Genomic DNA, 25,237 nt, shown 5'->3' with positions numbered 1-25,237 from the left:
GCCCCACTGGAAACAGCTTCGTCTGAATAAATAACACCACAGGCAAGCACAGCCACTTCAGTTCAACAAAGAAAAAAAAAGAACAAAATGTGTCAAGTGCTGAAAAAAAAAAAAACATTCACGGCCAACACTCCACTAAGTCCAACTCCCAATCAGAAGCCTCGATTATACCTTTTATGACTTCAGTGCGGACCTTCCTCCAGCTGGTGTAACAAAAGGACAGATTCTATCTGCATGCGTGCAGAGTAGCACAACCCAAAGGCATCAGTGGAGATTTATAGTGAGGAGTTCATCTTTCACATTAAAAGTACCCATTTTTTCTTAACACTGGATCATTGGGGGACTAAGTGATGGATGTTTATTATGTGGTTTGTTTCAGGTGTGTTGTCAGTGGATAATCCGCGGCATTATTTAACTGCAGCCGATATTTTTGCGCGAGCGTGTGGGCCTACAGCAATTCTTGGACCATTATTTTGTTTACCAGTCATGTAGCAATGGCTGTAATGGCAATTAACACAGTTTGCACAAAACGTTATTCGCGTGTTTTATTTTCAATTTCAAAAAAATAAAACAGCAGAGAAGTTGACATTTTACTCAAATAAAGCAAAAAACCTCTGTCTCCAGCCAAAATGATCGCAGTCACAATTATTTTAATTTAATTTTTTCAAATATGACACCTTCAAAGAACACAATAACCTTCGACATCGTGTGCCCATTTAGGCTACATTAAAAAATTGGCCCACTGTTTCAGACGGAAAAAATGTAACCTACACTGTATGAAAATGTAACTACAGCAGTGGCTAAGTAACTGCAATTTAGTGACATTTGTAATTATTAGCCTATGTTTAGGGCGCGCTCATTGCAGTTTCAGAAAGATGTCCTTTTCGTTTTACCTATAAGCACGATACAATTGGCGTCAGCAGCCTTTGCCTGAATAATGCACGTACAGGTATTACAAAACATGGGTCTTTAAGACAAAATTGCGTTATTGTAATTTCGTCAGCGATATACTTTTGTTGGCAGGTAAACTAAGGCCTTAATGCAAAGGATCAATCAAACAACAAGGAAACACCCGCTCAATAATCACTCAAAGCCACACGGTAGGCCCAAGTTATTTGAAATAAAGGTGTCAGGACAATTATGTCAGTGACGTCTAAAAACTTTGTGAACACATTTAAAACGCACGACTATTTTATCAAATGTTCTTAAAGCACACGCTAATCTTACGGAGTGAACTAACGTGTATGCACAAATCCTGGTCTTGTGAATAAGAATAATTAACTTCAAATTCCGGTTTCTGACTGTGTGACCCACCTATAGCCTAAAAAAAACTGTTTAGCATTAACCACGTCAATATTCCGGTTTTCTTCGAAAAATTACATAACACATGGAGCATCGAACTGCCTCAAAGCTATAAGAATTAAACTTGTATTCATTCCGTAAGTGTTGCCACCTGCTTCAAACTGATTATCAAATAGTTAACTCGTTGCATTTGCGAGGCTAACGTTAAGCTACTTGAAACCTTATACAACGACGGGTGCTTTGTTTGTATTTTATTGACACAACAGACGCACAAATGTGCAAAATAATTCTCAATGTTTATTTTATTTATTTTTTTCAAAGAGAGCTCGTGTTTTAGCCTGCATACCAAAGGCGTCCTCTCGCAAACGTATTTTACCTGTGATTCAGGTGAGATTTCCGCCACATGCGCGGTCGGGCGAACGGCAAAATGGCGAGGAAAAGTTGAACTTATGAGCCGATCCATAACAATACTCACCATGACAGAATATAAAAACCAGGATACTCCAGAGTTTCACTCGCTCCGTAACGGGGCAAAACAACTTCGTGATTGACAAGCTTTCCTTTTAAAACCTTTGTCCCGAAAAATAAAGAAGTTCGTTGGAGAGAAGGGATAGCTTTCCCCGGACAAAGTGCAGCAATAGCGCTACTTAAATTCTTCACCAAGAAAAAAAAGCAAAAAGAGAAAATATACCACCGGTTAAAAGAGCCTACAGCGCTTCTTAGTCTTTCGTTTTTCCAAATAGACTATTCCCTGTATAAACCAGTGACTGTCGGTGTCACTCGCTGTATTCCGGCTTTTTCGGGTTGTGTGCCTCAGTAGTATTTGTTGACGAGTGGCGGTAGTGAGCCGTGATCAACTCCAAGCACCTGAAATACTGGATTAGTCATGTTTTCAGAGCTGCGAGGTCAAACCCCGCCTCTAGAGTACAGTATGCTGCAGTCCCCCAGCTAACACACACACCAACATCAACTCATGCTGTCACACGGATCAGGGAGGGGTTAGTCTCGGTTAGACTCTGCCGCGCGTACGTTTCCGTGCATATTTCGCCATTCGCACAGGTAGTAGTACATTACGTCCAGAGGGGACAATTGCGCCAATCTCAGGTGTGAAGGAGCAATGAAGCAACACCGAATACATTGCACCGGTGTTATCATTCATTGGTCTTGTTCACGTTCATTTTAATGAAGTTCATTTTCTCAGTTTAATTTTCCATTTTCATAAACGTAGTAGCTTGGTGTCATTTACGATTTAATTAAGATATTTGCTTAATTTGACCATTTAATGAATATTCATCATGTAACTGATATTGTTTCTTTCTCAGCCTCTCTGAAAATGGCCTGGAGCTAATTTGACTATTCAGAAAAAAATGTAGTTAATCTGTTCATGCCAGATTTTCACAAGTTCAACTGAACTGTCTTGTTGCCAAGTAAAATCCAGGAAAATAATATCTATGTTATGGTTTAAAGAGCCGTGATCACGTCATCGTGACCTCTTGTTGTCTCTAGAATTAATGATTAACTGGAAATGATCAAAACTGAAGCTTGACTCTGCTTATTTCATATAATTTATATGCTGAACGTTTTTTTCACGTATCTGATGGCCCTGTAGTTGTATGAACCCAGGATTAAATGTAATTCAGTTTATCTTTCACTTCTTAGCCCCATTGTATTCAAATGATAGCAAGAATGCTTGAGCTGCAGCACCACAGATTTTATTTTAAAAAAGTGAATCATTCACACATGTTCAGCTAAATGAAACTATGCCCCTTTTTCCCTTTGGAGAAAAAAATATTTAATTCCACACTCTTTCCTTAATTCCTGGCTGAACCTAGTATACTGTTTGCACCAAACCTCACATCTCAAATTAATGATATAGTTAAGAAGAGAAAAAGACAGTGACTGATAGTATATTTTCCGATTGAATATCTTGCTCAAATCATCCCCCCCCCCACCCCACAGTCAGATGTCCTCTTTGAACCAGAGATTTGCTGAGGTCACAGAACTCAGCTTTGCTGGCGTCTGTTTCCCTTGTATACCCAGATTGAAGGGCCTTGAATTGTATTCATAAGCACCATACTTGGCATGATAAGAAATATTCCCATATGAAGTAAATTGTTACAAAAATATGAAATGACTTACAAGCTGCCAAATGTATATCTTTCACTCTCAAACACGAGCAAGCAAACCCGGGTATGATCATCATTTTAAATAATTTAACCCTTTTATACACCAATAAAATTCCTCTAGCTTACTGACAATTTTTAAATGAATTAAATAAATGTATTCTATTTTCAACAATATTCAGAATAAAACTTTTCTTTGATTATATTTATATATGATTATATGTGATTATATTTAGTAACCTGTCTCCCTGGCAGCTACCAAGGGATCTGCCTGAGAGTTTTCAAATGTTACCAGCATTCATAAAATATTTCAAATATATATTAGACCCAGGCCTGAAAGTAAACCGTGGATATTTTACTCTCTCATTGCAGATGCTCTCTTGAATTATCTGCTTGAAGTAAGGATTAAGGATTGTTCATTAGAACAGCTGATATTATAGCCTTATAAGGTTGAGTCCAAGATGGGGTACGATTTTCACCCCAGGCAAAAAGGCTGTGTGGTATTCCATTAGGTAAACATCTGAATCAAAAGCCTTTAAACACAATGGACGAGTGGGGGAAATCAAATGGGTTATCCAAGCATGCGGTGAAAGGGGTGCAGTGTATCTGAGCGAAGCAGGCCTTCCCCAGGAAGTACATGAAAGGGACAAAGCAAAGACAATGCCTGTTCCCTTCAGGAGGGTTTCTCAAAGGAACCAACAGCACGTCTGCCCTAAAATTTCATATTTGTACAAAGCAAAGTTTTTAGTGTAAGATCAACTTCAATAGAATGTTTTTTTTTATTGTACCAATTTGACTCATGTAAAGACTTAGGGCTGATTTAACACTAAGAAGCTGTTCAAGAAGTACCCTGATAGCCAGGATCTGCTGTATAATACTTAAGTGTACTATGCAGGATTTTCAACTTGAAAATATTATAAACAAACAAACCATGCTCTGTCATTACTATGATGCACTGGCAGTCTGTGTCTGTGTGCACTTCTACCCAATCCTTGCTTGTCTGTTTGTATTTGTTATTGTAAAATGTGTTTGGGATGTTTCTGGGCGTGACCCGTTTTTCTTTGTGGGCTGTATCCAAACAGCATGTGGCCAACAGAAGAAGAAGAAGAGGAAACGTGTATGGATGGGCTACGGTGGTGTGTTTTCAGCTGGGGTCAGTGCCGGAGAGACTTTGGTAGGTGCATCATGCAAGGAATAGAGTAGCAGAAGCCATGTAGTCTATAGTCTTGGTCCTGGCTGAAGACAACCCTAAAGGTTCACAGAAGAAATTCAGTGAAATTCAGCTGAGCAGGCGGATGGTGAAAGCTTTGGTTGACAATAACAAGATCCTCGTATCTCTTGGTGGAGGGGAATGCGCCTTTGGCTGGTAAGAAAGAAAATAAACAGGAACATTTTGATTTGTATCAGCAAGTCTTTTCTTTCACGGAGAGTCAAAATTATTTTTCCATGCTCCCTGGAGTGACATGCTCACACACACACACACACACACATCCTCTGATCTCCCACTAAAGAGCCACAACTGAAGAATGGACAGTAATAATGAGCTCAAGGACCCGTTCATCTTCCCAACTGATCCACTCAATCATTTCTGACAGGCAATTCCCAATCTACAGCACCTCTAAAGCTATAACCATATTATAATTTTTTCAGACGACATTTTCAATTTCTGTTCAGTGATGTTTAATTAATTCACATCACTTCTTTGTATGCTCTTGGGCAAGCATGGTTCATCTGTAGTAAGGAGCCAAAAGTGCTAAGTCAGGTAGAAACTTTACTTTGACAGACTGAGTCCTTTGGCTTCTTTTAAGGAGCATAGGCCATTGATGAATGTCTTTCATTTCATTCTTTCCAGAACAAGTTTTTTTTTTCCAATCCTCAATAGTTGAGCCGGGCCTCTCTTGCCTTCACATCGCCTTACTGATAGAAAACAGAAAGGAAGTTTACCATTCATGGAGTATGACAGTAACAACTAATAAAACATTATGAACAATAATTTGTTGATACTGCTTCCTGCTAATATCCACAAAAAGCCAGGATGTGTATCCAGAACAGATCCACCAATCACTCAGGCAACTTTGCTGAATGTCATCAACAAACTCTGTGATTGGTGGAATTCCTCTCTGGTTTATATCTGTATGGTGATAACATCCCTGTGTAATAATCCTTGCTATGTTCTCAGAAAGTAGCAAAGGAGTTATTTTATTTATGATTGAAAATAGTTTAGTCTTGAACTGACCACCTTCAACTGACAATCCAAAAGAGAGCTTTCAGGCCTGGCTCTACACAGGAATGTGTGTGGAAAGACAGGTTTGAATTTATGTCTCTTTATCTTGTCTGAATTGGAAGGATTCTCAGAAGTTTTTATTTGATTCTTGAAACCATTCTGTGCGTTATACATCTGGAAAGCACGCATTTCCACTGGCACAGCTGGTGTGGTTGAATTGATGTTTGAGCAAACTCAGGCAAGCTCAAGCAAATTTAGCATATCCACTTTATGAAATTGTCTGTATTAGAAGGTTTCACATTCACAAACATACAGTACTTTGCATTTGGTTCATGCTCTTTTTCCTTGGCCCAGGTAACCTGTACACTGATTCCTTCTGTTTATGTGATTATCCTAACAATTCATTTCCAGGGTATTTTCCTATTTGAATTGACCACTTCATTAAACAAGACATTAAGAGCCATAACAAACTGCTGACCCTCTAACTTTCATCATTTTTAAAGGAGAGTCTTAATTAAAGATTAATTGGGTAGGCCAGCCAAGGCCAAAGCGAGACTCTTTGTATTCACTCCCCAAGGCTCTATGTCACCGGCCTTGACTTCCAACCTCGAGATAGTTCTCAAGTGAAGAGCCATGGCTTCAACATTGTTGCAAATGAGCAGACAACTCAAACGGCGGTTTCAAATGAAAGCATTCTGGGATTATGTTACGCACTGTTAATCTTAGTCAGCAAAACACACAAACTGTAAGCTTGGAATTTGGACAAATTCTAGTCTGATCACACATGGACTATATTGCACTGACGGCTTAATCTGAAGAATTAGCATCAGCACATGTCTACGTGCCAGGGTTCACATAGCATCACCGGTAGCCCAGTTAAGTTTCCATTACTGCTCTTAAAATGCCTAACAGCACTCACCACTCCCAGATGTGCCGGAATTATCTCACGTACGTTTGAACCGAAAGCTCAATTACTCGGTGACCTTCGTTAGCCCACCCACGCCACACGTCGCCAAATGCTATTTTCATACAGCGTTTCACGCCCCGCGAATGGAAAAATGCTGTGTGAAGGACAGAGTAGAATCATTTTGACCAACACGCCTGGTTGTTCAGTCCATACCCATTCTATAATTAGCCCTGGCCAGACCTCGACTGTCTAACGAACACATCCGGGAAATTGGGGCGGCAGCTCATATTAAACGCATTGCTATATATATAAAAACCAGTGACCACTGAAATGGAATAGCAAATGACATGAGGAATGATGTCACTTGAATTATGAGAAGGCAGTGAGAGAGTGGTAAGCAGACTTAGACATTCATTTGGTGGAATAATTAAAGCTAATGTCCTACAATCAATAGAATAAGTACGCCGTATATCAAGTCTTCAAGGGGCTATAAAATGTTACATTTTAAAACAAAAAATCAGCATAATATTTCAGAATTAATTCAAATATTTTCTAGAAATATTAATTCAGTCAATTTTACCTGCATCGCTGCAGTCAGTAGGACTTCTGTGAACACAGAAAATAAGCATAATCAATGGAAAAGACAGTAACACCTGACCTGTAAAAAACAACAAAATCAGAAGTCCATCTTGCCTTCAATTCTGCCCGAGAGCATTTTAAGAGGGCAATGTTAGCAAATGAATGCACAAGTTTGAAGACATGTACTGTATGGAAAATTTAGTTCCCGTGTAAAACTTCATCACGTCAATGACAGCAAGGCAGGCTCCTGGATATGTGGGATATGAAGATCGAAGCACTTCATGCACTGTGTGTCCGACATGTTTCCAGTGAATTCTGTTTGCACAGCTGAGTTCACATTTCTGAAGGAGATAAAGATCACCTTGTTCTCAGTAATGAAGCACACATGGTATTTTTCCATCTCAGCACGCCTCTATCAGGTGTATGATATTGCCTCTATAGACAAAGATGAGTTTTTGAATTTTGAATACATAATATGGTTGTGGGCATGCATAAGTATACTTTAATGTTATCTTCAGAACTGTAATTTTATATTATATATTCAGGACTATGGAAAGGTGTCATTGAACTGGAATTTATTTCAGGATCAGATTACATCTAGATTTCTTTGCAAATAGGAAAGAACTGATTAATGGCCTGGGCTTTAGTGAAATACATTGTTTAGCGAATGGATAATTTGTTGGTCTCTGGGAATGCGAGAAGCATCAATGATGTCATGCCAAGGTCAGATTCAAGGTCAAGGTCAGATTCTTTGTGCTTTTTTTTAGATCATTTGATCAGAAGGTCAGGTATGGCATTGATCCTTAGAGGGACTGACCTATATTCATATATTGATTTTTTCTGTATTGCTTTGTATTGAGCAGGTTTGTACAGCCAGCTGTAATTAGCAATCACATGTGGAATGGAACAACTCTTTTCATGATTTGAATGACAACACCAAGACCCATAAATATAAAGCTCTTCATGATTCACATCCTTTAATCTTTTTTGTTTTGTTTTGTTTTTGTTTTGGCAATTGATCTAAGGCCTTTTAATTCTGATCCATACAAATCCATACATTTTGTGAGCAATCCATCCTGTGGCCTAGCCTGTTCTGAATTTTGTCATGAAGGGCATGAAGGACATGGAGTACAAGGACATGTTTTAATCAACCGCTTCATATTTCAGTTGAAAACAAGTTTTTAAAGATTCCCTTGCTGCCAGTGATCATATTTCTTTTTTGGCAGGATCAAGCTGGTTCAGAAGAACTGACCTTAAATCTGCACTGTGCATGCAACAGTGTCGCCCCCTTACAAGGTACCCCAAATCCAGATTGACTGTCACCTCACAGCGGGGAGGTGTGGACAGGGAAGGCACCGCCGACACCTCCTGTCCTGCGAAAATTCAGACAAACATAAAACCGTTAAGCTGTGATTTTCCATTGGCATTCATCCTCACAGTGCGTACTGTACACATTTTATGGTGACAACATAACCAGTGGCAGTGAGTGCCCTTTGTTGACGCTCCTCTCCATAAATTAAAGAGAGATCATTATGATTTCGTACAAATGTTGTCTAATTTATGACTGACCATGTTGAAGGAAAATCCATATGTATGTTGTTAGCCATTAGGCAGGTGGGTAGATAATACCAGTAACATGCAAATGTGTGTAATGCACTGCAAATAAAATCAAGCCACTCCCATATATCTTGCATTCTTCCACGGTATTATGAAAAGAACTGATATGTCTGTTTTTTGGTTGCATGCACATGCAGTAGATGGAAGGGACAATTAGGCTGAAATATTTACAAAAGTTTTAAAAAATAATAGCAATAATACCGAGGCGTGGTCCCTCCCGGTCTTATTAACAGTCTCCAGAGATTGAATTACCGATTACGAGGTGCTAAAACCGTAAGTGCTTTCAGTTGCGTAAGGGGCTAATTACGGACGACTGGCTGTCATGGAGACCGGAGACTGGGTAGGCAGCGCACACAGGATGAGGTTACAGGCGTTATATTTATCCAAGAATTATAATCCGTTAATTACTATCATTGAGAAGCACAAGCAAACAATCAGGGTACAGTACAAGAGAACAACAGGATCCGACAGCCATTGTTAGTGTGCTGTTGAACAATGAAATTGTTCAGGAATCAAGTACACAGTACATCCGATCCATTTGATTCTACACTGATTACGTGTGCGTAAAAAACTACCTGTGCAATTATGTAATATTTATGCAGTTTTGCCAAACAAGGAAATGAGTGCCCTGCCACTAGGATTCTGCAAACTCTATGCACTCTGGAATAAATGCAATAATTTTTTTTTTTCGCAAACACAGTTTGACAAGTGCAGCAGTAATCAAAATTAACTCACAAAACAGTGTTCACATTGAAAAAAAAAAATTGTTTTTTTGAAACAAAATTGAAGTGATTTATGAGTCACAAAGAATGCAAGAACATGTGCAATGAATCTTTGAGTAAGGCACAGTAAAAAATAAATCTGAGTACTGAGGAAGCAATACGCCTTTTTTACAGGCTAAAAATGCCTGTAATGTAATATAGTTTATAGTTTTTATATGTACATATATATATATATATATACCAGCAGCCATAGTGTAAGTTCTTGTTTCATACAGGTGTGCTCATGGGAGAGAACATTTGCATTGCAGTCATTATGACATAAGCATCCATTTTTGGCAGTTAACTCAGGTCAGTTTCCAGCTCCTGACTGTCATAAGTGTACTGAAGCAGGTCTATTCTCTGTACCTGTGGCACTGAAGCTATTAGCGCTGAGAGTGATTCATTGGTTTTGGTAGTGTCTGAACAGAAACAAGCACTCTCTTGATATTTTTGAATGATAAACTGTGCGCAAGACACCAGCTTGTCACAATGCAGTAATGTGAAACTGTATTATCATAGATTTTTCATTAGCTTTCCATATGCCTTACATATACATTAATGCTCCTCTTTGAAAACTGATCCCGAAGTCTAGTTTTCCACATGCACCTTTCAATTAGTGTTCTTAATTTTGGGAGAAAAAAAAAAAACATTCTTGATAATTGATGCATTTATTTTCGGGGAAAATGCCTGTCTGTCTGTATCTGCATAGAATAGGTGGCACTTTGTGTTTCTAAGTAAGGGTATTTTACATGCTCTTCATATTGTGTCTGAAAGATCTGGCCAGGATGTTGCATTGTTTCCAACTATGGCGTGCCAAGATTTTTCCGAAAGCCTTTTTCCATTTAAATTCAGCCACAAAAGTATTTGGCGGCTTATCTCTTTTTCCACAAGGTTGATCCATAGTTCTCTTTGGGCAAATCTACCAAATTTGCTGTATTATTATAGATATTTCTGGTATGGGGTAAGAACAACGTTGAACTGTGTAGAAACATTTCTCTGAAAAGTTAATTTGTAACTGAACTGGCAACCAAGGATTGTATCATTCGGGTGTAAGTAACCCACACGCAACTTTTGAGACATGTTTTCATTTGTTCATTTTATAACCAAAGATAAGGGCAAATCATTAATAATGGGTTTATTTATTGTGAGTTTATTGCATATCTAAGGTGGATTTTACTTGCGTCTTGAAGCTTAATATAATTTTCACTTTTGTGCTATTATTTAATCCAGTGATGGAACGACAAGGTGACCAAAAGGACATGCTATATTTAGTTGTGTGTAGTTTATATCTATCAGCATGTCTCAGTAAAGGTCAGCTATTGAAGGAACGGTCACAGGGAGTGCTATCGAGGGGTGATTTTTACGACACGGTGTTGCACAGCTGTGGCAAGTTGGGAGATCGTGAACAAGCGGACCCAGTGAAATGGATCTTCCTGGGGCGAGACCCATTTAGACGGGTCAACAATTGCATCTGACCCCCAACCCCGTTCACCCCCTACCCCCCCGACCCGACCCAACCCCACCCCGTCCACCCCATCCACCCCCCGACCCAACCCCACCCCATCCACCCCATCCACAAACCCCACCCTTCCACAGAGTTCACCTCTCACCCGGAACTGGCAGTGTGCACTTATCTAAGCCACTGAGCTTCAATGGCTTTGTTTCCTTATGGAGATATCTTGGCAAAGAATGATATCCCAAGAGGGAGGAAACAGGTAATGATACAAGGCATAATTGCAGGCCCAAACATTTCCTCTTTACTCTCAGAAACGGCAGAAAGAAAAGGGGGTCAGAGAGAGTTGAGCGGACACACCCTCGATGAGGCATCAGATAAAGAGAATAATAATGATGATCGTACGCTATTGTGGAAAATATGAACCCTGATGGCAGAGGAGTTTTAGGAAAAGGAAAGAGGGGGCGAGGTCAACGATCTCCAAGGGCTGACCACATCAATTAATTATATTCTATTAACGTTAAAAAAATTAAGTAAGGAAATGAAGTGTCAGGTCCCTGAAAAACTATAGAAAAGAAAAGGCTCTTTGTGATTTCTGAGCTCGCCAGGGCTCTCTTTCTGCCTAATGATGTTCAAAACAGTTGGTTTTGGTTATTTTAAGGTTTGGCCTATGTCTCTGACTGTTTTTTTTCCTTCTCAGCCTCATAATGGCTTCCGTGGTTTTCATTGGCACAACTCTGGTCCTCATGTTGACAAATGCCAATAACAGAATCCAAAGGCTAGAATCAAGCCTAGATACTGGAAGCTCTTATACCTGCACTAGGGAAGCAATTGAACACACCCGACTAATCAAAAACACCTCTGAAGCCATTGATCAAAAAAAGCTGAGCCAAATTTTTTTTAAATGTCTTTGTCCCAAACGTTATGGCTCTTACTGCATATTCCACTTCCGCAAAGGCCAGCCGCCCAGCAAAACCACACTTTTGGCGTGGCACGGTACTTGTGTTACCGACGCCATTTTTCTTTCCCAATACATGCTCACGCATGAGCATACAGTATCAGGGATGACGGACATGCCTTGGCCATGATCTCATCGGCATGTGCCAAAGCCCCCTCGTTTTTCAAATCAGCGCACGTCTGCCGGTAAGCCGTCCCAACCTGCATTAAATTTAGGCCGCGCCGGTGGAGTATCGGGTGTAGCTGGGGGGGGCACGCCGGCCTTTGTGGAGTAAACCGAAACTGCGCCGCCCGTATGAGGTCAGCTTTCCTGCGGGCGAGCCGCTCGCGTACCCCGTGAGGCCTCGCGAACGTCCGTGCGTACTCTCGAGGCGGCTCGTCCTCGGTTTCAGGAGGCCAGAGGCCGAGCCGCTGGGGTGGAATTCGGTACAGCCACCTTTGACTTTATCATCAACGAATTCCAGCCCAAGTTCATTTTTCCATTCAGTGATTCAGTTTTACACCATCGTGAGCTTTTCAACTCCTGCTGGGAGTATGACCATCACTAACCCTCCAACAAATACTCACATTCTTAGTTACTTGCTTAGCCTGAGATTGAATACCAACCATGCCACCAAACATATTGATGGAGGACAATGTTGCAATTGAACATACCCAGAAAACACTGGATAAAAGTTGACAAAAAGGGTAATGCATGCTTACAGTTGCTATTCATTTGATGAAAGACTGGATTGCACTACCTACTGAATTCGCTCCATACTCTTAACTTCAGAGCTTCAAAGTTCTGCCACAGGGACAGACTGAAAAATCTGACCTGATATTGGTCACTATGATCACATGACTGGCTCGGTCCCCCTCAGGTTTAATGTTATAGTCTCCACAAGACCAGAATTCCATATGTATCTACAGCCCCCCAGGTCATCTATCAGCACTGAAATGGCAATCTGGACAGACTAAATGGACCAAATAAAGCACTGTGTGTAACTGATTAAAGGAGGCAGTAGTATACTCCGATCAAGAGACGAACAAAAAGATGCGGTGTTTTGAGTTTGTATGGCAGGGTGTGCGGAAGCCCCCAGCAATAAGGAGTGCTAACGATAGTCCTGACTACACTAGCCACAAGGAAAACTACGTATCTGTCATCTACTTCCAGGACATTTCCTGTGTGTCGGTTGGCTGAGTGGGGGCCACAAGGTACAGATTACACAAGCCCACACGTGGGGTTTGACAGAAAAACCATTTATTACCAACAACGAGATAGATTCACACCAGGCACTTTGGTGAATTACAAAATGCTTTGAACACTTTCAATTAAGATCGGCATGGATATCCTCTCTTCTCTCTGCATGGGAGTGCATGAAGCCTGATTGAAATTGAGCCATATCATTTATTCTTAATGTCTGCAATAATTGTGTATTCTAATTACTGATATGCCACCACGGATCATTTATTCCACTTTTACTTTAAATTTAGGAATTTTATAATGTAATTGAATACATATATTCCCTTCACTAAATGCCTCTGCAGCAAAATATCATCTGAAATATCAGCTGAAATGCCCGTCTGGTTCACATTCTTCTTCTGAAAGCTCAATAACTATCAGTAGTAGTGTAGGTAGGTAGGACCAGTCCGCATACATATGTGCTCATCTCACATTCTGCCCAATACAAACACTGAACACCAACACCAACGTATCTGAGTTACACATACAGTCCCTGAATGCACAAAAAAGTTCCTTTTTAACATTAAAAACATTCCTTGTAACTTTTTAAATGTGCCTTTTTAACATTGAAAAAAAAACTCAAATTCAATACTGTGTTCTAGTCACACAAGTCAGAAGCTACTGTATCAGACACTTAAATATTTATATTTACAGGACATGCTGTGTGGTTGTAACATACATATCAATAATGATCGAAACAGACCACCCCTTATGGAACAAAATATATTTAGATATATTGAAAAATATGCTGCAATACACTGAATAGTACAACTGAATATATGGAAGCAGGCCAAATATATTTTCCAATATGTGGCAACATTTTGTACATTTTGCATAGTACATTCTGTTAGTTATATATAAACCTTGAAAATCCAATGTATTAAATCTTCACAAACAAAAAAAATATATTTTTGTTGCATAAGGGACAGCAAGGGTCTTATATGTTGACAAGGTGGGTGAATGACATCTGTATGATTGAATTAGGAGTAGCCACAGAAATATCTGTCAAAACATTAAACTAACACCTTTTTCTGGGGGCTCATATACTAACAGACAAAGGAGAGAGTGACAAGCTATCATTAACTTTATTGGTTTTTTTTGTTTTTTTTTTACAAATGTCACAAGTTGAAAAGAGTTAAACTTTTGATGGACCGCAGTAATCATCCGTAACATAACTGTTTGACTTCCCGATTCCTCTCCCTTCCCAGTATAAAATTGGAAAACTACCTTCCACCCCCATCAAAAATGTCTCACCTCCAATGGCCATTCTAGACAAACAAAAACAGGCGGTGCCCAACACTCGTGCCATTTTCGTACGCTTTCACCCGTCCCGGTGTGGCCACGCCCCCTCGGTCAGAAAGTTCAGAGGTCATCTGACTCCGGGATCACCGTGCCGTCCAGGTCTATGACGGGCAGGATGAGGGGGGCGCTCTCCGCCACCCAGCCCGAGGCCGTCCTGTTGAAGGTGGGTCTCTTCACCCCGGTTTCCTGCGGCTCGGGGGAGGGGGCGTCAGAGGGGGGCAGGTCCAGCTCCAGCGTCTTGAAGACGAACAGGGGCGGGGTCTTGTCGAAGCCGCCGAAAGGAGTGGCGACCCTGAAGATGGGAAAAGGTGAGCCTGACCTCGCTGGCATTCTCTGATGCTTGATGTATGAAATTTACAGTGAAACTTGTCAGATGAATGCCAAAGCTCTGTGAAACCCTCCTGGTGTACACCGTGATTACATTGATTATTAAACTATGTCAGCCAGGTTCAACAGGGTGATACAGATAAGTGTGTATGCTATCATTGTACAGTCCTACTGCTTGACAGGAGATAGCATGTAGAAACCGCTCATTATGCCTGCCTATGTTTGCTGCCCCTGAAGAGCCAAATATAACTGCAAAATTAACACATAAGAGGACATGACAACATCCGTTTGTTACTACACCACTGGTATTGATTTTGTGCTTTGCTTGTTTGCTTCTTTGAAAGTTAATGTTTTGGTTTGGATAATTTCTGCCGTAATGGCAATCGTGTTTTTCATTATTCACTTTGGGGTGTTTTGGACTGCAGGGCCACCGTACTCACAGCGTGTCAAACTGACCTGTTGAAGCTCTTGTATTCCGGGCTCTCGGGCTTGGGCTCGGGGCTGGGCACTTTGGGAATCAGGGTTTCAGCCAGGGAGGGGTCGTTAATGATGGCCTGCTCCCAGGGGGAGTGGTAGGACCTGGGTATGGCTGTGCTGTTAAACTTCTCCGGCGGGACGTCCTTCAAAGGCCCCTCGTAACCTGGGAGAAGCACCATTAAACCCCGTAAATGTCAGACATTCTCGCCCGCGCATGGTCTCTGCGGTCGCTAGGAACCGTTAGGTAATCTAGAGCGTATCCAACACGTAACAAGGGGCATTTCTTTGTTTCTTTTGGCACTTTTGTTGCATACAACCAACACAGAGAAAAAACAAAAACTCCCAGGTAACTGTAATCAAACGAAACGTTTGCAAACGCCCGGGATAATTTTTGATCCGAGTCTTGCTCTTTGGGAAAGAGTGAGAGAAAGAGAGAGGGAGAGGGAAAGAGAGAGCGAGGGAGAGAAAGCAAGGGAGAGTGTGAGAGAGATGTAGGGATGGAGGGAGGGAGGGAGGGAGGGAGAGAAAGATTAATGAGCTCAGACCACAGAATCCCTCAGTCAGTGTGTGGTCAGTTGGAGAAACATCCCTCAGGTGAAAATCACACATTATCCACAGCATCTGGCTTGTTCAGAACTGGCTGTATCAGAACAGAAACAGTACACAGACAGGCAAAGTCATCCAGATGTGCCAAAGGAGGAAATTTAAATAATAATAAGAAGAGAGTGTTTCCCTGCATCGTAAAAAAGCTCTGGTCTTTAATCCAACACAATCAAATCTTACTGCACATACAGGAAATAAAAGCAACCAATGAAACTTGGAAGCAGTCATTGGCTCATTTGTGCTGCTAGTGTGCTTCTGTATGTGTGTGGTGTGTGTATTTATGTAATGGGGCCCTTATAGCACATCTGTCCCCCCCCCCCCCCCCCCCCCCCCCCCTTAGAAGACTCTCCTTCCTGAATTTATTGTGCTCCAAAAGAAATGAAAGGAACCAAAAAAACCACCCCTGGGCTCCAGATTTGTGTGTTTTCTGAAATGCGCAGGATACCAGGAGAGCTTTCCACCAGACGTACAGTAGGTTTCCTCTGGGTGCTCATTCAGCCTCTGCATGTACAGCTTACAGCGTACAGGAATGTGTTATGACTGCTGAGCCACAGAACATAGGCTACTGGGGATTTATGAGACAAAGGGTGGGCTCCACAGGAAATGACAGCGCTGTTGCAAGGCAAGATCACACACACGATAGATCTCAGTAAATTCATACCCGGAACACAGGCATCTCTCGATAGTTTTAACAGAGAGCATACACTGATAAGGGCCTAAAGCTCAGTTATCAAGCAGTACGTCGAGAAATGAATCGCGCTCGTATTTTCTCCAAGAAAGATCATAGCCAGAAACCAAGGCAAGACCCGAAAAATTGGGCGATAAATAATAGAGAGCTACTGTCTGCTGCAGTAGAATGAAAAAGTATTGAATGCTCTTCTCGCCGCTGTGTTTAATTAACCTCTCTGACACACGCCCGCGGGGATGATGAAAGATGAAACTGTATGTACAGTAAGAGAGATGTTATGCGCGCAAGGGGAGCTGGCAAGGTTAGCTGCGGATATCTGTATCAGTTTAAAAAGGACGCTGGGCTGCGATCCCTCGCAGACGATCTCACGGACAGGACGCCGCGGGCGTAGGAAATGCCTGGCTCGCATCTCGTTGGAATGTCGCGTGCGTTATGTACACAACAGTGCCCACCGCTCTACCCTGCCAGACCGTAGCCTCGCGCAGTTCACTCGCTCCGATCGCGAGCTCTTCAAGCGGCATTCCGCTGTCTGAGCGCAAGGCAGGATGTCCCGGGCTAGCGGGAAGCAAAGTGCCCTGTGCTCTGTGGAATGCGCCCGTGGTGGTGGAGGCCGGGCTGGACCGAAAACAACGGAAACTTTGTCCAGTCGATTTTTTTCTTCTTCTTCTTTTTTTCAAAATTCTGAACATTTTTTTTCACAAATTCCCCAGCAGTGAGGTTTTGTAGGTGTGGACTGTCACGTGTCTGCCCGACTGCATTCCCACCGAAGATCAATCCACAGAAGCCCCCCCGAGCCGTAAAAAAGTGACGAGTATTTCCCTCATGAGTCACACCTCATTAATAAACGAGGCTGCCTGTCAAGCCCCTTCGCTATTCTGCTGAGTCGGATTCTCAGACACGCTAGCCGGGCGTAGGGGCGACATAGCTCAGGAGGTAAGGGCGATTGTCTGGCAGTCGGAGGGTTGCCGTTTCAAACCCCGCCCTGGGCATGTCGAAGTGTCCTTGAGCAAGACACCTAACCCCTAATCCCTAACTGCTCTGGCGAATGAGAGGCATCAATTGTAAAGCACTTTGGAAAAAAGCGCTATATAAATGCAGTCCATTTACCATTTACCATGCGTAGGCTACCGTCCGCACAAACCTGGGGCGATGCTCTCCGGGTTCGGGGTCTTTGGGTCGGGTGTGTTCGGTGGCGTTTCCGGGGGCTGGTCCACATCCGGACCGTCTCCGTTTTCCGCCGCCGCTTCGCCGCTGGGAACTTCGCCGTTCTGAGGAAGAATGATGGCAATTAGCAACCGTTAGATGATCCCGCCATAATCCGGATAAATTTCTAACTATTATGCAAGTAATCGGATTCAGACTATAATATAAAGATATTCTGCAGCTGGAGATTTAATGTGCCTGTTTATACCTGTAAGCCAGTAATGCTCACACTAGTAAAACTGAAATTATTATTATTATTATTATTATTATTATTATTATTATTATGCAAAGCTTCCAATATTGAAAAAAAAAAAAGATCCTACTAACACCAAAACAATCACTGAATTAATCAAACAGCAAGGGGGTAGGGGGACAGAGTCTAAATCCAAGGTATAGACCCAGTAAGCAAAAGACCAAATCTAGACATCAGGTTGGGTGGATATCTGGGTTGAGAGACATTTTGACATTTAGACTAGGTTAACCCCAATATATCTCAGGATATAGCCTGGCTACGTCCTAGTCAGCTAGAAAAAGTTCACTTTTCAAGCAAATGTATTTCACGCCTGAATGCATGGACGGCGTTTCCCTGACTTTTCACCACAAAAAAAATGTTCACTTGGGGACCGGCTGCTGATTGAAAGAAAAAGCAAAAACACACACACACACACACACACACACACACACACACAGCACAGCACAGGTCCTCCAGGACTGGAGTGTGTGAGATCGCTGCCACGCAGGGTTTTCCCCCCGAGGCTCTGTGCCATCTGCAGCCACTGATAGCCACAGAGCAACACCATCCGGGGCCCAGACCTCCGGGACTGCAGGAGGACGGGGAAAGGACACCCAGCACACCCCACGGCTCCTGTTCCGGCAGCTTCTATTCTCTCCTTCTCTCTCTCTCTCTCTCTCTCCAACTCCCCAGGCTAAAGCTGCCCATAAAGATATCCTACTGTTAAACCAAGTGCCCAAGCACTCCATGTTTATTTACTGCTTTTTATGGTTTTGCGGTATGCTTCTCTCCTTGTAGCTTGTTATTCTTGCAATCTGTGTGCATTAATATTTTGTATTTTAGTTGCTGGATAGCATAGTTAACTGGCAGTAGATCTGTAGAGATTAGCCTGGGAACGTTGTTAGCGAGCTCTGGCCCTATTGCAAATAGACCTATATCTGGCCCTAAAATTCAAATCCAGCCTGGTTTTTTTTCTCCCAGGTGATTAACTGTACAATTAGTGCTACTGATTGGCCAGACTGACTTCCAGGTATAGGAAAACCAGCAGTTTGAGCACCTTGAGGACCACGATTTGAGTGACCAGGCCCTCTCGCTTATACTGTAGTACTCAAGTGAATCCAGTCATTTTTATCTTACACTGTAGGTCACCTTGTGTAAGAGTGTGCGATAAATGAATTCAATGTTGAAAGGAAGGAGCCATTTCAAACCAGGGAGCGTTTCTCGCCACGTACGTTCATCTGCAGGTTGACTCCGTTCCTGACGTTCTCGAAGGTGTACTTCTCCGAGCGGATCTGGCGTAACTTGAAGAGGCGGGACCCCCTGTTGGAGGACAGGGAGAGCTCCTCCAGCATGATGTCTTTTGGGGTGCTCATCTTCTTCCCCAGGTCTATCTCAGCGTCTGTAGAGGGAGGAAGGACATTATCATCATCATCATCATCATCATCATCACCTGAAACATGTCTAGCACTTTCAGTCATTAGGAAACTGACGAATACGTTCTCTTTTTGTTTTTTTAGATATTGCAATGCTATAAATCGTATAGTATGATACAGTTGCAATGCAATAATGCGGTTTCAACCGTTTCTACTTATGATTCTATATTTCAAGAACCCCGGGAAGACTCATAAGGCTTATAGTCTAATGGTTGTTTCTAAAATTAGATAATAGTGATGGTGTCTAATTAAAGATCGCAACAGAGGGCTCCTAGCTGGGATTCAAACTTGAAAACCGCTGATTACATTTCAAGTTCCCTAGCAACATTTGCATGAAGTAATTACCATAAAGTAATTACCATATCAACCCAAAACAGCATAAACTATTTATAGGCTACTAAAAACACATATGAGAGATTCACAACTGATCTGAAATGTGTAAATATTACAAAGAAAACTGGGTTCTTGTGTGTCTTAAATGCCAAGCTTGTCAGTAAGTCATTCATTGAATTTCATAAATGTGACAACTGATAAATCAAAAAAAAAATAGAAGTTTGAAAAACCAACAGTTGAAAGTTTCCTTGCCAATATAGTCTATTTCATACAAGACCCTGGAATCTTATTACTGTTTCTCCGCTCATAGGCGGAACATTCAATATGGTGCCACTTATGGAGTTAAAGTTCAATCAGACTGAAAGGCTATCCTAATGGAATGTCCCTCAGCTGTTAAAGAGCTTCATGCCACTGAACAGCCATTCACACAGTTGTTCCTCCAACCAGAAATAGATTGTTAAAAAAGGACAACTACAAAAAGGATTAGTTACCGTGGGTATAGGAAAACATCTCATTGACGCATTAATGGGGAGCAGCAGAGTGTGTTTAATGTGTGATTCTCTGGGACACCAAGCGCCAAATTAACAGGTGTCTCTCAAAGAGGTGTGTGTGTGTGTGTGTGTGTGTGTGTGTGTGGCGTGTGGGGGGGGGGGGGGGGGGGGGGGCAGGATGGGGGTTGTGTTTATATGGGGTACAGTTTGGTTTGTGTCAGAATTTGTGTGTGTGTGTATGTGTTTCAGTGTGTGTGTGTATGTGTGCTTGCATGCATATGTTTCGTTGTGTGTGTATGTGTGTTTGCATGCATTTGTTCAGTGTGTGTGCGTGTGTGTGTGTGTGTGTATGTGTTTCAGTGTGCGTGTGTATGTGTGCTTGCATGCATTTGTTCAGTGTGTGTGCGTGTGTGTGTGTGTGTGTGTGTGTGACATTGCTAAGGAAGCTCAATCCCATCATACCGCTGGAGCCTTGGACCTCTTTACAAATGGCGGCCGCCTGCAGCTTCCTCTCGCTCAGCGACATGGTGGAGTGCAGCGACATCGTGCTCCCAGGGATCTGCAATCAGCCAGGGGGGACATAACCACATAGCACGCCCTGTCCCGACCGCGAAAGGGGACACACAAAACGCACAGGAAGCGCTCTGCGCGGGCGATCGGAGCGCTGTCTAACCGGGTCCGAGCACCCGCACGCGAAAAAAAAAAAAAAAAAAAAACGTCTGAGTTCAGCAGGTACAATTTATTGGATTTGTGGAAAGGGCAAAGTTAGCACTTCCCTTTAAATAACCTTGGGGCGCGAGCTGGAGCGGAGCGTGCCGGCGCATCGCACCCCGTCAGCCCTTTACCCAACCCTTTCATCTGGGCCGCCGAACTCCGCGAAACAGCCCGTCCCGCGAGGATCACGGCGTGCGTCGCCCTTGCAGAAAAACCCCCCTAGCACGCTAATCTTTCCGCAAGGATTTTGAGACCCTCGTTGTCCCCCCTATGTTAAACAGTCATTTCCCGAACATCTTGCCAGCAGGAGATCTTATTATCATGCAGTAATAAAGGGCAGTAAGGATCATTTATACCAAACAATTAATATGTATGACTATTCGTGTGATGAGGGTTCTCGGGCTATTTAATTAATCACTAGTGAGCTATAATCCCTCGGTAATGATGTATAAGGAGGCTAGAGGTGACTGTTCTACTTGGGGATACTGGTCATTTTAAGAACTCTCCAGAGTGAGAGAGGAGGAAGATGATGACCATCGTGAAGAAGAGGAAACTAGTGAGGCAGATGTTCGCTTTGAGAAACCTGAGAGAATGGGAAATGTTTACAAATCAAGCGACGCTTCCAGCCAACAAGAACTTAATTATTAGATGTGTTAGACTGTATTCCCTAGATAACTGGAAAATTAAACAGAACAGAAATTAAATTACCTTCTAATGACGTGGTATGGTAATATCCATCTTTCAGAACTCTCAGCCTTTCAGGCTAAGTAATTTTACATTATTAATGTAGGGGTCCCAGACATGTTCATCAGAACATATCTTCACAGGGTCAAAAGGTTTCTTCATTTTATTTTAATAACCTGACCCAAAAGTCAAGCCACAGAATGCTAAATAGCAAATTGGAAAGCATTGCACCGTGAATAAAAATAATTCCATGCAGCTCGCATTCAAAAATTATAAATGCTCACCTAAACATTGCAATTCAATCAAACAAAACAAAATCACATTCTTCCACAATTGATCATTGATCATTTCTCCTTTCAAAAGGAAAAAGAGAATATGCAAAAATCAAATGCGTTAACACACACAGTACTTGCACTAAAAGAACAAACCCTGTTTTGTAAAGGAACACTTAACCTGACCAATGCATAATCAAACAGTGTATTACGATCATTAATAAAATACAATCAATGAAAATTTGTATGTCATGAGTTGGATATCAGCATCTGAATTTTAACTATATTAGTTATCAGGACGAGAGGTAGATCTGTCTGAAGCACAGAGCACTGCAGTTTATGGTGAAAGCCAATAGAATGGCATCAGCCCCATACCTGAGGGTCTGACACACCTGGACAGGGGGGAGGTTCCGTACCTGTGGCAAGGTTCTCTCTTCGGGTTCCAGCTGTGTCCTCAGACAGAGGAAGCGATGGATCTCCAGGGTCACCCTGGGGTAGTGCAATCTGCCCGCGTACTCACGGTCCCCCAGTACTGAGGCGAGCTCGGGGTGGGGGGCATCGGTGCTTCCAGCGTCACTGGTATGCAGCTTACATCAGCTGGCTAAACATAGATCACCCCCCCCCCCCCCCCAAAAAAAAACACACCTGCCACTCCCACAGGCTACAGGCTAAGCACATGTGGGCCTGTCCCACCGGATCCTCCACAGGAAATGCGCCCCTCCCACCCTCTACCCCGAAATACACCTCCAGGGACTCAACACTGGTCCCCACCCCACCCCCCTTACTCATGCGAACACTTGCAGTGAATGTCAGCCACAGCCCAAAGGCAATGCCCCAAATCCTGAAGGGGAGGTGCAGGGAGGGCGTGTAGCGTTTATCAGGGGAGTCAAGTGTGAAGGACTGACACCAACACGTTAATATTTATTTTGTTACAAATGTTTCCCTAATCTCCAAAAAATCTACACAAATCTATGAACGACTCTCAAAAGTTCCCGAAGTATCTACCACTCTTTCTCCATCTGTGAATATTTTTTGGATGACTATAGATGTTTATGTAAGAGATCTCTGGGAATAATCTGGGCATTAATGGGTTAATATTCAATTTTGTGTATTGTAATGTTCCTCCAGTTTGCACCATTGGTGATTGTTTATATTGCCTATACCAAGAATCAGTCCTGTCCTGTCCTGCCCTACTGTCATTATACTGTGCACTGTATTGAAATCCCCAACGCTGCTGCCCAAGACAAAATCTGGCTGTGCTACTAGATAAACAACCTCAGTGTGTTATGACATCTTGGCACACTGCCCCAACGGCACACCAGTGAAATCAAAGGAGTGTTGCTTTGTTATCAACCGCTACCAGTCTCCACAACATAGCCCTGCCCTTCTGTGATTATGTAACAGTTTCCTTGGCAACTAGTCCATGGTTACACACGTGACTGACTGGCTGATTGACTGACTGACTGACTGACTGAAGAGGGAGCGGGTGAGATAAAGTATTTGGCTGAAGGGAAGCACGCAGCACATTTGGTCTTAAGAGAGCACCTGTTCATGGTTACAGATACCCTAACTAAATATGTTCACAGGATGTATTTAAAATAATTACAGTATATATAACCATAACACTGTTTCATTTATTTTCTCATACTGTATTGCTTAATTCGAACCTTATACTTATGTTGCATTATTACAAGGTGAATGCGCCTTGATCAACTCCAGTTCTCAACCCTATACTTAAAAACTAAATCATAAGTATATGTGTATATCATCCTCGTGAAATATCTATTATTATTTTTACTGTAGAGATTTAATGGAATGCCTGTTACTGGGGCATGGCAAGAAAAGCATCTTTTAAAAAGCATGGCTTAAAACCTTACTTATAAGTATATTAAATCTCTACAGCTATTGCAGCAATTAACAGCAAGCTACACTGATGTGCCTTTAATTGATTAATTTATTTATTCATTAATTCATACATTCAACCATTCATTCATTCACTGGACTTATTTAACACGATTCTATGAACATTGTATATTTGTATACTGTATATACTGTATTTTGGCAGTTTTTTGACATTTGTTTACATTTTGTTATTTATGCCTTCCCGTATGTGTTGTCCTTGGTCTTGTAGCTCATACATTTTTGAGCGTCTCTTTTTTTGCGTGGTCGCCACCAAATTGCCCTACGGGGAGGATAAAGGTCTATTGATTGACGGACTCATTCATTGATCATAGCTATGTGGAGAGCATGTTGTTGTGTAACATAAGCTCAATACACTAACACAATTAAAACAAATGCATGTCAAAGTCTATACGCAGGCATCATTTTGTTTACTGTCGATCACAACTGTGTGGAGAGCATGTTGTTGCGTAACGTAAGCTCAATACACTAACACAATTAAAACAAGTGCAAGTCAAAGTCTATACGCATGCATCATGTTGTTTACCGTTAATTCTAGCTGCAGTTATTTTAAGCTGACGGATATAGACATTTAACGTAACATTTTATTGGTTGAATTTTTCATTTTTAACTTCGTAAATTTTATATTTTATGAATATCATTATATACGTACATGTTACAGGTTCTTCAGGAAGAAAATGCATGAACAATCTGTGGAAAACAAAACAAATGTTTAAAAAAAACTATGTGTGGGTTAGAAATCAAACAGAACTGTGAAAAATCCTTGTTATTCTATAATAAAAGTTTCTAACTCATACATACTCTCATTGAGAAATTGGGGGGGATTCTCAAAAAGAACTGAATGTGGTACCAAGGTACACGCTATGCAAAAAGCATTTAATGTACGTCCTCCTACAAAGCACATCAAGTTTGTCTTGATTTGATTTGCCAACTGCCCTGTTGCTAAGCTTTGCAAAGAGCGTTTTGTGTGTGTTTTGTGTGTGTGTGTGTGTGTGTGTGTGTGTGTATGGAGGGTGGGAGAGACAGACTCATTAAGGATGACTCAATAGCAGGGGATGGTACATGTACCCTATTCTTAGAACTGTGGAGATATATTCCAGCTGCTAATGCATGAACATTTTTATACCCAATATGCGACTATGCAGTTTGCAGTGTACTCTGTTAAGTAACAACTTACTAAAACCAAAAAATATATAAAAAATATACTGTATATGTTATATTTTCCCCCTGCCTTGAGACTGTGATTCATTTCTGAATACTATATTTTTTCTGTCCCCTATAAATTGTATGGGGGTGATGTCATTTGTTCACTGGTCCATTAAAACAGGCAAGAGCCAGTGTTAAGGAACAGAACCAAGCAATAGCTACTGACGTCAATGCAATTTTTAATAACGTAGTCCTTAACTGCTTTAT

General features: G+C 41.8%; 1 protein-coding gene and 1 long non-coding RNA gene across 2 annotated transcripts; one reads left to right on the top strand and one right to left on the bottom strand.

The window, feature by feature from the left end:
• The first annotated feature begins 1,646 nt into the window (after positions 1 to 1,646).
• On the top strand, positions 1,647 to 8,630 carry LOC118232009. Its single transcript, XR_004766192.1, has 3 exons — positions 1,647 to 1,689; positions 4,508 to 4,791; positions 8,362 to 8,630. It is a non-coding gene; the product is annotated as an uncharacterized LOC118232009 (long non-coding RNA).
• A 4,511-nt stretch (positions 8,631 to 13,141) lies between these two features.
• LOC118232258 (myozenin-2-like) lies at positions 13,142 to 20,790 on the bottom strand. The gene is made up of 5 exons (XM_035427088.1): positions 20,697 to 20,790; positions 19,210 to 19,376; positions 17,684 to 17,810; positions 15,231 to 15,414; positions 13,142 to 14,739 (listed from the first exon to the last, which is right to left on the bottom strand). The coding sequence occupies exons 1-5, from the start codon at positions 20,776 to 20,778 to the stop codon at positions 14,508 to 14,510; spliced, it is 792 nt and encodes a 263-aa protein (XP_035282979.1). The 5' UTR covers positions 20,779 to 20,790; the 3' UTR covers positions 13,142 to 14,507.
• Positions 20,791 to 25,237: the final 4,447 nt, after the last annotated feature.

The sequence above is a fragment of the Anguilla anguilla genome, chromosome 7, assembly GCF_013347855.1.
Source record: "Anguilla anguilla isolate fAngAng1 chromosome 7, fAngAng1.pri, whole genome shotgun sequence".
NCBI lineage: Eukaryota > Metazoa > Chordata > Actinopteri > Anguilliformes > Anguillidae > Anguilla > Anguilla anguilla.
Note: the sequence above shows the minus strand (reverse complement) of the source record. Positions and strands in the feature narration are given on the sequence as shown.